We start from the raw sequence: 13,988 nt of genomic DNA, 5'->3' as shown, positions 1-13,988 counted from the left end.
TGATGAAGGAGTTTATCAACCAAAACCTGGTATGGAGTTTGCCACTGATAAAGATCTTATGACCTATTACAAGCGATATGCCAAGCAACAAGGTTTTGGTGTTATAACACAAAGGACGAAGAGAGAGACAGATGGGAGTGCCAAGTATCTGACAATTGGGTGTGCACGGGGCGGCAAGTATCATCCTAGCCACAATAATATCTCGAGGCCAAGGCCAACAACTAAAACCGATTGTAAGGCGAGGATAAATGCTCATTTGGTGAAGGGTGTATGGGTGGTGACCACTGTTGAGATTGCCCATAATCATAGTACCGTCAGCCCACAGAAGTCTAGGTTTTTCAGATCGCACAAATGTTTGGATGAATACAGTCAAAGGATGTTGGATTTGAATGATAGAGCAGGTATTAGAATGAATAAGAATTTTGGAGCACTTGTTGTTGATGCGGGGGGGTTTGAGAATCTTGATTTCCAAGAGAAAGACTGTCGGAATTTTATTGACAAAGCCAGACAGTTAAGGTTGGGTAAATGGGGTGGTGATGCACTTACTGACTATTTTAAGAGGATGAGGTTGATCAATGATGGCTTTGTTTCTGTTGTGGATGTGGATGAAGACTTGAGAATCAGAAATGTATTCTGGGCTGACGCACGAAGTCGAGCAGCATACGAGTATTTCGGAGATGTTATCACATTTGATACGACATACCTAACAAATAGATACGGTATGCCTTTTGCTCCTTTTGTTGGGGTTAACCATCATGGGCAGTCTATATTGTTAGGGGCTGGTTTGCTTTCAAACGAGGACACAGCTACTTTTGTATGGTTGTTTCGCGCATGGTTGCAGTGCATGGATAATCGAGCTCCAAAAGCAATCATAACAGACCAAGATCGAGCAATGAAGTCTGTTATTGCATTGGTATTCCCAGACACTCGCCATAGATATTGTCTATGGCATATACTGCGGAAACTTCCCGAGAAATTAGGATCCCACTCCCAATTCAATAACGGGTTGAAGACTTCCATTCTTAGTTCCCTATATGATTCACAGACATGTGCAGAATTTGAGGAGAAGTGGGGGCAACTAATTCAAAAGTATGACCTTGGTGATAATGCATGGTTGCAAGGGTTGTACAATGAGAGGTCGTTCTGGGTACCAACTTACTTGAAGGGTGTATTTTGGGCTGGCATGAGCACTACACAACGGTCTGAAAGCATGAATGCTTTCTTCGATGGATTTGTACATTCTGGTATTACATTGAAAGAATTCGTAGATCAATTTGACAATGCTCTGAGAAAGAAGGTGGAGGTTGAGACTACAGTTGATTTCATGTCCTGCAACCAAACCATCCCATGTGTATCCCCATTCCACATTGAAAAGCAATTTCAAGCGTTATATACAAACACGAAATATAAAGAAGTTCAGAAAGAGTTATTGGGGATGATGGGTTGTAATTGTCTATTTGTCAGCAATGAAGGTTGCATTTCCACATTCAATGTTTTGGATGAAATTACCATTGAGGATGACCATGTCAAAACCGTCAACTACTCAGTTTATTATAACGAGGAGGAGTGTGAACTGAAATGCACGTGTGCATTATTTGAGATGAGGGGAATCCTTTGTAGGCATGCATTGAAAGTTTGTCAGATGAAGAAGATGCATGTGGTACCAGAGAAATACGTCTTGGATCGATGGCGGAAGGACTTGAAGAGGAGATACACACTGGTCAAAAGTAGCTACGATGACATGCGGCAAAATGCAGACGCACGAAGGTATGAGCTTGTGGTGAAAAGATGTCTAAAATTAGCAACCCGTGTATCCCAGCGTGATGACCATGTCAATGCATTCATGTGTCATTTGGATGAGTTTGAGAATAACTTTAAAGGATTACCTCTTGAGTCTGGTTCAAGCAAGGTCAAAGAAAACGTGGTCGAGGACAAGGGTAAAAAAATATTAAGCACACACGTTGTCCGAGGAAAAGGGAGGCCTCCATCGAAAAGGAAGGTTCCGCCTGTGGAGAAAGCTGCGACCAAAAGAAGAAACAAACAGGTAGTAAATTTTTTTCATATTAATTATATATTTATTGGACTGCATGCATATTTGATTCTAATAAAAGTATAATTTTTTGTTTGAAATTTAGACTTGCAGAAAAATATTTGATGATGATTCACAACATGGTGAGGTTTCGGAAGCTCAACCTGGTGCTAAAGTGGATCAACTTGGTTCTAATGTTGATGATTTTATTGTTGAAACACAATGTAGTACTGTCACACAACCAACACCGTTGGGCAATGAGGAGGTCGCGGTTGTGCCTTAGTAATTTGTTGTATCTTTGTTGTTGTGATGAAATATTGTGGAGAGAATGAGTTTGCGAAGTTGTAGTGATGAAATATGTAGTGAGATAGTCATGTGTATTTTGGGTGTAGTGATGAAATATGCTGGGTATGGGTGATGATTTGTAAAGAATGTTTTGTAAAAAAATATCCAGGTAAAGAATGGCTTGTAAAGAATGTCAATGGGTTTGTAAAGAATGTTTTTCGTACATATTTGTTCTACTTTATGAAAATCTGGATAAATTTGTGATGTCTATTAACACTGAAGTGCATTTTTTTCACCTGCTTAGGTTCTGAAACTGAAAAGATTTTTTTTTTTTTCAGTTTCTCACTGTATCAGATTTTTTTCACTGTGCAGAATTTTTTTCCCAGTAAAATGTACAGTACCATTTTTTTCATTGTGCAGAATTTTTTTCCTAATAAAATGTACAGTAACATTCTCACAAATACAACACAGTTATTGACATTACCATATGTAAACCGTTCCACAGTTACAAAATATTCATATAGAATTTTGTAATTACAATAACGATCGATACATCTATCATCCAAACAAACCAAAAACTATTACAATAAAACAAACCCAATACATATACAATAATATATGACCACATCTATTCTCTACGACCAGCCTTCGAACTTCCTTCTCTTGCTTGTTTAGATGATTCTCTCTTTGAATTAGTTAATCTTCTTTTCTCGACACCTCATACTCGTACAACAATAATCCATCCTCTCTCTTTCTTGACACCTCATACTCCCTGCATACAATGCAAGAATTTCAAACATTAAAATATGAAAAACTGTTATAAATGATGGTCATAGGTCAAATAGGTTCATGACAGTTTGAATCTTGACAGGGTTAAAGGAGCTGGAAGAAAGAAGCATAGCAACTTGTTGTAGAGTTTAGGAAGAGCTAGGGTTAGTTTATGGTGGTACAGAGAGGTAAAAAGTTAGGCAATATGTGGTTTGTAGTAAAGCATATATATGAAAAAAATGTCAAATATATGCTAGCCTTTGCTCACATTTTTGTTTTAACTTTTAACAAGTTATTTGCACGAAGTTGATATAAATGACAACCTTTGCTGAAGCAAATAGAAACAGCTACTGAAAAAAGACAAAAAAAAAAAAAAAATAGCAGCAAAGGTATCGAGACATGGAAGGCCACATGATTGTACTAACATATTATCTAGTTTACAACTTCAACATGATTTCTATCCTGAATTCAGATTCTATCAATTTCACATAGCTTGGCATATAATATAAGACAAAACACCATTCAATGTCAATTAAAAAAAAACATGGATCCCTCTTTAATATATGCATGTTATTGCAGGGTCCATCAAGATGTGAAAGTATCCGAGCCTAACATGCCAATGAACTCAATACTTTTGAATGGGAAACAACGACACTATTAAGGCACCTAATTATCATACAGCAGCTACTGCAATAGAGTGCAACCATGAGCACGAGAGCACTCGTAAAATAGCACTGGAATATCCTAACAGAATTCAGAAAGAATCTTCCAAGCGCATGACACATGTCCTACCTCTAGAAGACTCTTCTATAACCGAGTGATTGTACACTGTCTGATCAAAATGTAATCAGATTCTTATCCTCGGTATACTTGTATAAATATTGGTTGGAAATGCAATGTGGAGACACAAAATATATGAATGAAAAGAGGCTCTACCTCCATTGAGGTTTTCCTTCGAATGCTTGGTATGCTTGTTTCCCAGCTTCTGCCATAAGTTCATTAGACACGAAGACAGACAACCTTGGCCTCGCATCCATCTGCATCAAATGGTCGAGACATAATATATAATTTTCCATCAATTTTGTTAGAAAAATACGCACAACCCCCATTATCCCAAACATATCTTTGTTCAAATGCAATTTACAGTTTGGGCTCAAAGGGAACTATCCACACAATTCCTTAACAAGTCATGCAGATAATTGAACTTCTGATCAATAAAAGGAAACGACATCATCAAGTTTTACTATTAAGCTCCTATCCAATCCTATCTCAAATATAACAAATTCGAGATGAGATCATTATAATTATAAGAGAATGAAGGAAATGGATATGGAGTAACCTGCAAAATGTTGAGAAACTGGGAACGAGAGGGCCAGAGAGTGAAGGAAACACACGGGTGGAACCTGCAAAATGCTGAGAAATTGCTTAGGGAAACAGACGCTTGGTGGGTGTGGAGCCTTTGCTCGCACCGCGATGCAGCGGATCTCAGCTAGGGAAAAGAGAGGCTTGGTGGGTGCGGGTCGAGAAATCGCCTAGGGAAAACAGAGGCTTGATCCGTGCGACGCCTTAGAGAGGCTTTGTGGGTGCGGCGCCTTAGAGCGGCTTGGTGGGTGCGATGCGGTGCGGGTCCTTTTCTCGCACACCGATGAAACAAACTCGCTTGGTGGGTGCGACGCCTTAGAGAGGGTTGGTGGGTGCGGCGCCTCAGAGACGCTTGGTGGGTGCGGGTCGAGAAATCGAAATCGCCTAGGGAAAACAGAGGCTTGGTCCGTGCGACGCCTTAGAGAAGCTTTGTGGGTGCGGCGCCTTAGAGAGGCTTGGTGGGTGTGGTGCGGTGCGGGTACTTTTCTCGCACGCCGATGAAACGAACTCTGCGATTTTGGAGCCATTTTGGTTACGGACAGAGGGAAGTGAGGGAGACGGGGAGGAAACTCTGTGAAGGGACGAAGTGAGGGAGATGAACTCGGGGAGGAATGAATCTGCGAAGGACGAACCCCATCTGCGTGGGAAGCGTAAAACCGTGACGTGGTGACCAGACCGGGTTCGCCACGTCACAGTGTGTGGTGTTGGTAAATTCAACCGGCTTAGGAATAGATTTTTCCATATTTCTATACCTGTGAATCATGAGCCAGCAAGTTGCAAGGTGGGGGAAAAAATATCCCGAGGTTGACATGTTGTTGCGGGCTGTAGTCCAATATTAGCTTCGTCAAAGGGGCTAAAGTCAAACAATTTTTGGATCCAAACCACAGCTTGATTTTGAAAGATTAGTACTGGATGAGGACCAGGGTGAACCAATCAACCGGCCTTGAGCGTCACTTCAAAGTTCAAAAGTCCAGTCACTGTTCTCCACACGGCTTCTATTTCACCGGGAAATAATCAAGCTGTTGTGAAATCTTTCTGAGATGAAAAAATTGGTTTAAGAATATAACAGTTATATGGAATCATGCAGACGTACGAGCTAGAGAACAGTCGAATTAATATTGCTGAGCCTCAACGGAATTGAACTCAATGAAAGCCTCACAAAAATAATATACGTGCCCAATAAAATTAGCCAGCGTTGCTTTTGAGTGCAAGCCCAGAACTTGTTATAATTCGTGCCCATTATTACATAGAGATTTATGTACACGTGCGTCGGACATTTAACGCCACATGACTAGGAAGATGTTTGGATTCGAAGATGACTTGAGATGAGTTGAGATGAGTTAAGATGAATTGTAAATAGTAATGAAATAAGTTGTGAATAGTAATGAGATAAGTTGTGAATAGTAGTGAGATTTGTAAGTTAAAGTTGCTGAATAGTAATGAATAATAATGAGATAAGTTGAGATGAGTTGAGATGAACTGAGATGACTTGCGAATCCAAACAAGCCCGTACTGCTTAAAGATAATCTTCAACGGAAATGCTGAAAGCCTGATCCCCACCTTCTTTCCACTGATCATGACTTCCTTCCCACGTCCCACGTGAGTTGTCTCCCACACTTTCCCAAGTACAATCTGTCTCCTGGCCAGGAGCTACACCACTTTTTTCTTCCCTCGTCAATTCTTTGTCCGGCAACTTGTGTGCGATCAACTGGGCATCGATAGCCATGCCAGCGTCCGAGGCCGCCTTTTGGACCGATCTTGGCGACATGCCATTCCGGACACCATGAGGCAACATTAGCGGGAAGTTGAGGTAGTCCAACGCCGATGGTCCGCGCAGACAATAAAAAGCAACGTCGCGAGCCACGGCGGCAGCCTCGGGTGTAGCATAGGAGCCGAGCCAAAGGCGTTCTTGGGAGCCGGGGACTCGGATTTCGGACACCCACTTGCCCCATTTCCTTTGACGCACTCCCTTGTACTTCTTCTGAGATGAGCTATCTCCACTCTCTTCCGAGCTGCATCTCATCTTGGTAAACAACGCGAGCTAAGCAAACTGGGCAAAAGTTGTGAAAAGTACTCTGCTGCAACTATCGTGCAAGTTTCCAATTAAACTTTAGCATTTAATCAAGAAACGTGAGGAGGTGCTATATATATATTAGAGAAAGTCAGAGGACAAGCAGAGGGGACCAGAAATGAGAGAGTCAAAATTTTCAAAGGTTCATGAATGAGAGTATTTCATTATCTGAAATGGAAAGCAAAGACGGTGGATTTTAAGGCTTCGTTCCAAGTTGGACGGTCGTTAGGGATGAATGAGAGCAGTCAGAGCATTACCATTCGCTTTATTAAAGTTATTTCTAACTAAAATTATATATTTTTCAAAAATTTAAAATCATTCAAATCATAATCTAAGATTATTTATATTATTTTTTAATAATAATATTTATATTTTTTTTATATATTTTACAACTATACTAATCATATATTAATTAATAATTTAATTTTTACTTAAATTATTATTTCTCAACTAATTTTTTTTTTCAACCTAATTTACAAAATCAATTTATTCTTAAAGACTGATATGTGAATCTAATATACAATACCAAGTATAATATACAAGATCAAGTATAATATAAAATCAGATCTTAATATATCAAAGTAGTTATGAACAGTTGAATCTGATATTTTAAAATAAAATATCACTTTTGATGATAAAATGTATATTTTCAAATATAAAAAAAGTACTTAAAAATATTATAACTCATAATTAAATCTATTGATATTTGACTACTTCAATACATGTGATTTTATTTTTATTTCTTCAAATTTTAAAAATAACTGGCCTTGGCTAATACCAGTGCTCTCAGAAACATGGGCCACAAGATTTGGCTTGACTCGTCTAGAAACGTGCAAAATTTTTTTTATTAAATATAAATATAAAGTAAGTAAACATCTCAAATATAAATACCTTTTCTCCTTTTTCTTAACCTTCTAGTACAAAGGAATGAAGTCGTATCTTATGCTGACTCGTGGAGACATCCTTATCCTTGCCTACGTCCCGAATGATGTCATGTGCAAAATAGAAAGGTCGGTGATAATATATCGGTTTGACCAAATTAATATCGGGTATTATACACGAGAATATTTTAAAATAAATAAATAAAATTACACGACGTATAAATTTATAATTATCAATAGAGACTGATATTATAATTATAATGTCTGTTGGTAATAATATTATTTCAGTTGTAATATTCGCATAACATAATTGAAGTCATTAAAAAAGAAAGATTAGATTTTTTTTTTTTTTTTTGGTATGAATGATATTATCAAACATATTTATCTCACTTAAGAATTATTGTCTGGATTTTCAAATTTTGAATATATATATATATATATATATATATGTATGTATGAGAAACAAATATATGAGAATGCTATATTAAAAAGAGAAACAAATTATATATATATATATAATGAGTTTTATAATATACATTAATGGAGTATTTGATATTATTAATAAAAAAAAGTATAATATTGGAAGAGTAATGAATATTTGCCTATGATTAATAATTTATTAATATAGCATTCTTGAAACAGAGTTGAATTCCGATGGATTCTCTTTCTTTATCAACTCGTTTATCACGTCCTGTCCGACTCATTCCCGTACCAATTAAGGGAACAGTACTTTTCAATTATAAATAATATATATATTGACTTTGGATATTAAGGACGAGTTCACGTTGCCTTTCCTGAATACAAGAGACGAGTTGATCACTAATAATTTAATAAATCAGTTCGTTCTTGGACGACCTTTGTGCAACCCAAAGGTCAACTAATTAAAAATTGAAACTGCCCTCAAAATAATATATTATATATATATATATATATGGATGGTAGCAAATTTTTCATTCTCTTTTATTTTCCTTTTTTAAATAATCAATCAGATGGATTGTACGTGCATGCATGCTGACAGATACATTAGTATATTAAAGGATAAAAATGGTCAATGTCTAAATAACATGCAGCTTGCTGAACCACGTGTTTAACTAAGCATCATATATAGTCTATCAACTAATTAATGTTGATCAGATCATCATGCATATATGCATTGCATTCACTTTGTAAGGGATAAAATATTCAAAAATTTTGGCCACCATTTGTCAATGTATTCTGGCATAGACTTTCGTCGCAGAGACAATTTTGTCAAGCGTTTGCAGTCAGTCACAAAAAGATGATAAAAAAAAAAAAAACCGATTGGAGTTTTAAATAAGGATTTTCCTTTACATCAGTTATTATTCACCACTATATCCCATACTTGATAATTTTTTTTTTATTTTTTTTTATAGTCTGAGGTATTTTTTATAGAATATGTTGTGTGAGATAGTAAATAGTAATTGACGAGAATAATTATTGTTCAAAGAACAAAAGAAATAATTTTTAATCTATGGAGAATAAGCACGTGGATTTGGTAACTGTTTATCCATATATATATATATATATATATATATATGTATTGCCCAACCCAATGAACACGTTGCATTCAATTATTTTATAACTCATGCCTACCTTTTCGGTTTGGTATGTGTAAACAAATTATTTATTATTATAATTATAAATAAAAAAACAAAATATGAATTATTTTTTTGTGCTAGTTAATATGAAATGCGTTACACGATTAGTGATGTATTCATCATGTCAATAAACAGGCTTGCAAGTAAAAAAATTTCTTCCTAACGAGTGGTTTCTTCCTTTGTGTTTCCCCCAAATAACTACTTTGCAGTATATATTTGTACGAACGACATGTTACAAAATCTTCCTTGGGCAATGCTCTTCAGCGCCAAGCCCGTGCTCAATCCCGCCCAAACAAGGGGAGCCACCAGGCCCATCATTGTTATAGCTATATACTTAAAAATTCAAGCATTTGCGTTGTATTTAAAAAAAGAGTACCATTACGTACAATCGTAAAGTGTGTAAACGTCGTATAATTACATTAAAAAAAAATGATGTCTACTATTAATAAATTAATTTTTTTCATATGAATAATATATTTATTTATTTTTTTCAAAATAATTACACAATACTTGCACACTTACCGCTCCAACTATCATTTTTCTTGAAAAAAACATTATTTGGTGTACAGACAGACTACAGAGTCATAAAAATTATCAAACGCATGACATAAACAAGGATCAACGTGGTCTGATTCCTAGAGAATATACAATCACAGAAATACATATCAAAATTATCAAAGGAACTCAACATCCAAATGTGATGTCTAAACAGGTAATCTTCCTATGAATCGGACTTCTTTTTTCATTTATGTTATATTTATTTTTTTCTCCTTTTTTTTTTTTTTTTGGGTCACTTCTTCGTGGTAGTTTCTGGGAAAGACTTATTAACTCCTTTGATTTCTGAAAGAACAGGAACAACAACAGCATACATCTACTTGAAAGCTTTTGAAGCAGCATACAGAAAGTCCAAGAAGCCTGTTCCCTTTAGAATACCTTTACCAGTCAAGAGTTCAAAATCTAACAATACCAGGAAGCCAATTACAGCTGCCTTCCCATTTATGATTTCGTTCTTTGTAGTGAAACCAAAACCCTCTTGATCTTCATCAACCACCATTCTAACCTAAAACATCATGTAACAGAGCAAACAAATCAGGAAAATAAAACCCAAAGTATTTACTGCTGGCTTAATATCTTGCTTCCAAGGAATCCAAAAGAGTTTTTAGTCAGATGAAGTGGCGGAAATTTAGTTACCTCGTCCACATTAACATCAGTTGAAGTTACACCAGGTTGAGCCTTCCCACTAAAGATGATCTCAGCAGATGCATCTGATTTCACACCTCCAATCATGTTGATGTAAATGTTTTCTTCATCTGTTCTCACAGGGTAAATGTAAAGCTTCCTTAAAGCAGGAGTGAGAGCTCTCAGCACTGGATTTTTTGGATACCATTCCTTAATTTCTCCTGTTTGGAGATCAAACGTGCTATCAGTTGTTGGACAAACTATACAGCCATCCTGCAGGGGAAAAAAATAATATCAGTTTTTTTTTTTTTTTTTTTTGCTTTCAATCGTTTTAGAACAATAGCTAAAGACAATAAAACTGCACGTATTGACACAAGTTTATACGTTTATCCTATGTCAGTTTCCAATAGTCTTGATAGAGTTCATACTGCTGAATACACACGTACTCCAGGGTACATCCCAGAAACGACAGTTTTCTTGAAAAAAACAGAACCCTACTGAGAAAAAAAATTCTAGTAGCCATGAGGTTTAGGTAAGATTTTCAGGTGGAAAGTAACGATTCAAACACTCATCGATACCATGAACATGACAACTATAATACATCTTAATATTAAATGGCTGTTCACATTTGTTAGTGAAAGATATCACACTCTCAACCCTCCTGAAAACAAGGTTGAGCAAATCAAGGTTTTAATATTTCTCTCCGCTGGTGCGATTTTCACGTTGTAATGAACATGCAACTTCTCCTTCAAAAGTAAAACATAATTTACGTATATCTCCATGTCGAGGAGAGGAGACAAGGGAAACGAGGCATTTACAAAACTATTTACTTTCGAAATGAATGCCGTTTACTTTTCATGGGATTTACAATGTTCACTATTCAAGAATTCTCATCTAGGCAGTCACCATCAAGGATAACATTATTTTGAGTCAAGATTTTGCATCTTCTGTGTTTTAGCACAATGTATATTGTACCCGGGAGACAAGACCCAAAATCTGGAAGAAATCAAATAGGCGTTTCCATCACCATACATCAATTAGGTTTATTAATGCCTACTTCATACTCACATACATTTATATCTCCTTTTTTTTTTTTTTTTTTTGATAAAACGGATCATAACCCTTTATTAATAGAGGACTTACAAAGTTGACTTGAAAAACAAGCCAATTACAATCGTTAGTATCTTCCCAGTACACTTTCATGACTGACATAGTCTAGTCCAAACGGTAAATCTCTAAAGACCTAGGTCTTAGAGAAATACCACATCTATCCACGACAGAGGTCACAAAGTCCCCTACCCCAACTAAGCAGGGTAGGGTTCATCAAACCCCGTCAACGCGGAGGGGGGACCACTACTCCATTCAGACCAAAGTCCGAAGGCACTACTTTTTTTGGATTTTTATTTTCCTAGAAACAACATTACACAAAAGAAATTACAAAGAAAAAACACTGCACAAAACGAGTGACATTTCGACCATTGCACAAAGCAGTGCACAGAGGCTGCTGTGGGGCGTGCAATACACGCGCCATTTATATCTCCTATTGTTCCAATTACATGTGCTATTCATTTTCGTGGTGTCAACATCCTATCACTAGAAATTCTGAAGAAGCAATTAGGCCAAATTCTCTGTAGTCGCCACGAGTGACATTTCGACCATTGGCATCAAAGTTCAAGCTCCAGCTACAGGGGAGAAGCTCTCCTACCAGAAACTTAAAAGACCATCTAAGACACCCCGGAGTAGCTCAGCGGGACGCTTTCGTCCAATAAAACAAGCAATTGTCTTATCTGAATTTGGGAACTATGGTTTCACATCAGAATTTAGATAATATTCACATATAACTGGCATTGTACCATACTTCAATTCTCACGGTTTTCACCTAACTACAATTAGAATACGTGTGTGAAGTGAACAGTTGCTATAACGACAGTGGCCCCCCAAAAAAAAAGTAAGATCAAAGAGGATTTCAAGGCTTCAAGCAGTAGTGGATGAAAAAAAAAACCTTGGTGAGCTTGGCATTAAGCAGGCCTTCGGTGTAGGCTCCTTCAGCAGGGGACCTGTTTTCAATAGCAAAAACCTCATCTTTATACCATAGCAGCAGTATGGTCTCGCCGTCCTGCAATATCACGCGTCGTTCTCCCCTAGGCAGCGCCCCAAGAGGCACCACCGGCACCCAGTTCTCTCCTCTGCCGTCGCCGGAGGCCGACGATTCTTCCGCCACCGATACCTCCGTGGCCTTACAAGTAGTAATTCTCCGGGCGGTTGGAGCGGAAAAGTGGTGATTCCCGGATAGTTTGGAAGTAGAAGAGTGGCCGTAATTTGTAATCATGCGGTGGAGGAGGGCCAGCGGGAAAGGGCGGGCAGGGGGAAGAGAATAATTTCTTGGGAAAGCGGGGGATAATGGTGAAGTGAGGTTGAAGGGTAGTGTGGCGGCCATGGAGTATTTTTTGGGTCAAGAGGAAAAGTGGTGAGAGGAGAAAGGAAAGAGTGTGATGAGGAGGGAGAGAGAGAGAGAGAAGGAAGTGCATTGTCACAGTCCACAGGAAATGGATAATGTGGGAGACACGGAGCCACGAAGACGAGAGCATGGCAGGTGGACCTCTTATGAACCATATTTAGATTATTAAAAAATTCAATTTGTAAATAAATTTTCCGTCTTATTATCTATAAAATAGATGTTTCTCCCATCAATAATTACAACAAAAAAATTTAATCGGATCAAAATTTAATATATTTATAATGAGTCACCAATTATATAAAGTTTGTAAGATTTTTAAAGTAAAATTTGTAATAAGTTTAGAATTTACCTCAATCTTTATTTATTTATTTTATCTTATTTTAAACAACATGTTTAATATAAAAGTTTTTTTTTTTTTATTTATAACTCGTTGATTTGCATGCACTTGCAATTAGGCCAATTTTGAAACTCTAATTTGAATTGACATAACCCTAAATTAATTTAGGAATTTCAACATTGAAACTTCTAAATTAATTCAGAATTTCAAAATTCTGATTTTTCAAACATTGAAACTCTAAATTTATGATTTTGTAATGTAGATCTATTAATGTTTTGAAATGTAGTATGTTGCCCTTGATATTTGGAAAATAACTTTTCATGATGTCTGCCTTTTAATAACTGAATTCAGCATAGTCTATTTACTCTGTTGAAGTTAAACGTAGAATTTTTGACAACCATTCTCTCCCATTCAACTTGGATGAATGGCCCAACCTTGAGGGTTACATGTGTTCCATGCACCCCAACCAGCTTGATGATTTCACCGAATCATATATTTCCATGAATATCATACTTCCAAAATTGGGAACAATGAACATCATTGAACAGTTAAGACTAAGATATAGAAATTTTTTAACATGTCTAAAATGGGATGCAAGTTTCCAAGTCCTTGACATGTCTCCAAAATTAAAAGGGAAGTTGGTTTAGTTTGCAATACATTTATTTTTGAAAGATGACATGCTAGAATTTGTGCCTTGAAGGTTTTTTTTTTTAAACTACTGAAATCTTTGAGAAGATTTTTAGAGAAATATTTTTATTGTATTTTGTTAAAGTGGGGGGGCTCATAGAAAATATGTTTGGATTGAGAGTATTTTTAAATATTTTTTATTGTAGTTTGAAAAATTGGTGGGTACATTGAAATGAAATTTCGAGAGAAATTATTAAAATGGAGTTTTGTGACAATGGTGTTGGGTTTTGTGTTTTTTCAATCACAAAAAGCAATGCAAATGATTGTGAGTAATTCAATTCATCATCATCCTTTCATTATCTCGTCATGTTTTGA

General features: G+C 36.6%; 3 protein-coding genes across 3 annotated transcripts; 1 reads left to right on the top strand and 2 right to left on the bottom strand.

Moving 5' to 3' along the window:
* Positions 1–12: 12 nt before the first annotated feature.
* LOC109012345 (protein FAR-RED IMPAIRED RESPONSE 1-like) lies at positions 13–2,566 on the top strand. Its single transcript, XM_018993924.2, has 2 exons — positions 13–2,044; positions 2,136–2,566. The coding sequence occupies exons 1-2, from the start codon at positions 32–34 to the stop codon at positions 2,310–2,312; spliced, it is 2,190 nt and encodes a 729-aa protein (XP_018849469.2). The 5' UTR covers positions 13–31; the 3' UTR covers positions 2,313–2,566.
* Positions 2,567–2,782: 216 nt separating this feature from the next.
* LOC109012354 (ethylene-responsive transcription factor ERF020) lies at positions 2,783–6,547 on the bottom strand. Its single transcript, XM_018993940.2, has 3 exons — positions 6,005–6,547; positions 4,019–4,119; positions 2,783–3,086 (listed from the first exon to the last, which is right to left on the bottom strand). Exons 1-2 carry the CDS (start codon positions 6,465–6,467, stop codon positions 4,082–4,084), a joined length of 501 nt encoding a protein of 166 aa, XP_018849485.2. The 5' UTR covers positions 6,468–6,547; the 3' UTR covers positions 2,783–3,086; positions 4,019–4,081.
* Positions 6,548–9,530: 2,983 nt separating this feature from the next.
* Positions 9,531–12,765, bottom strand: LOC109012344. The gene is made up of 3 exons (XM_018993923.2): positions 12,194–12,765; positions 10,204–10,464; positions 9,531–10,072 (listed from the first exon to the last, which is right to left on the bottom strand). The coding sequence occupies exons 1-3, from the start codon at positions 12,626–12,628 to the stop codon at positions 9,884–9,886; spliced, it is 885 nt and encodes a 294-aa protein (XP_018849468.1). The 5' UTR covers positions 12,629–12,765; the 3' UTR covers positions 9,531–9,883.
* Between the last annotated feature and the right edge of the window lie 1,223 nt (positions 12,766–13,988).

The sequence above is a fragment of the Juglans regia genome, chromosome 1, assembly GCF_001411555.2.
Source record: "Juglans regia cultivar Chandler chromosome 1, Walnut 2.0, whole genome shotgun sequence".
NCBI classification, from domain to species: domain Eukaryota; kingdom Viridiplantae; phylum Streptophyta; class Magnoliopsida; order Fagales; family Juglandaceae; genus Juglans; species Juglans regia.
Note: the sequence above shows the minus strand (reverse complement) of the source record. Positions and strands in the feature narration are given on the sequence as shown.

Coding starts and splice junctions, on each gene's coding strand:
- LOC109012345 (XM_018993924.2), top strand. CDS start 32: ATGGAGTTTGCCACTGATAAAGATCTTATGACCTATTACAAGCGATAT. Junction 2,045..2,135: donor CCAAAAGAAGAAACAAACAG/GTAGTAAATTTT, acceptor TTTGAAATTTAG/ACTTGCAGAAAAATATTTGA.
- LOC109012354 (XM_018993940.2), bottom strand. CDS start 6,467: ATGAGATGCAGCTCGGAAGAGAGTGGAGATAGCTCATCTCAGAAGAAG. Junction 4,120..6,004: donor TCATGATCAGTGGAAAGAAG/GTGGGGATCAGG, acceptor CATTTGATGCAG/ATGGATGCGAGGCCAAGGTT.
- LOC109012344 (XM_018993923.2), bottom strand. CDS start 12,628: ATGGCCGCCACACTACCCTTCAACCTCACTTCACCATTATCCCCCGCT. Junction 10,465..12,193: donor TTAATGCCAAGCTCACCAAG/GTTTTTTTTTTC, acceptor TTTCCCCTGCAG/GATGGCTGTATAGTTTGTCC. Junction 10,073..10,203: donor CTGATGTTAATGTGGACGAG/GTAACTAAATTT, acceptor ATGATGTTTTAG/GTTAGAATGGTGGTTGATGA.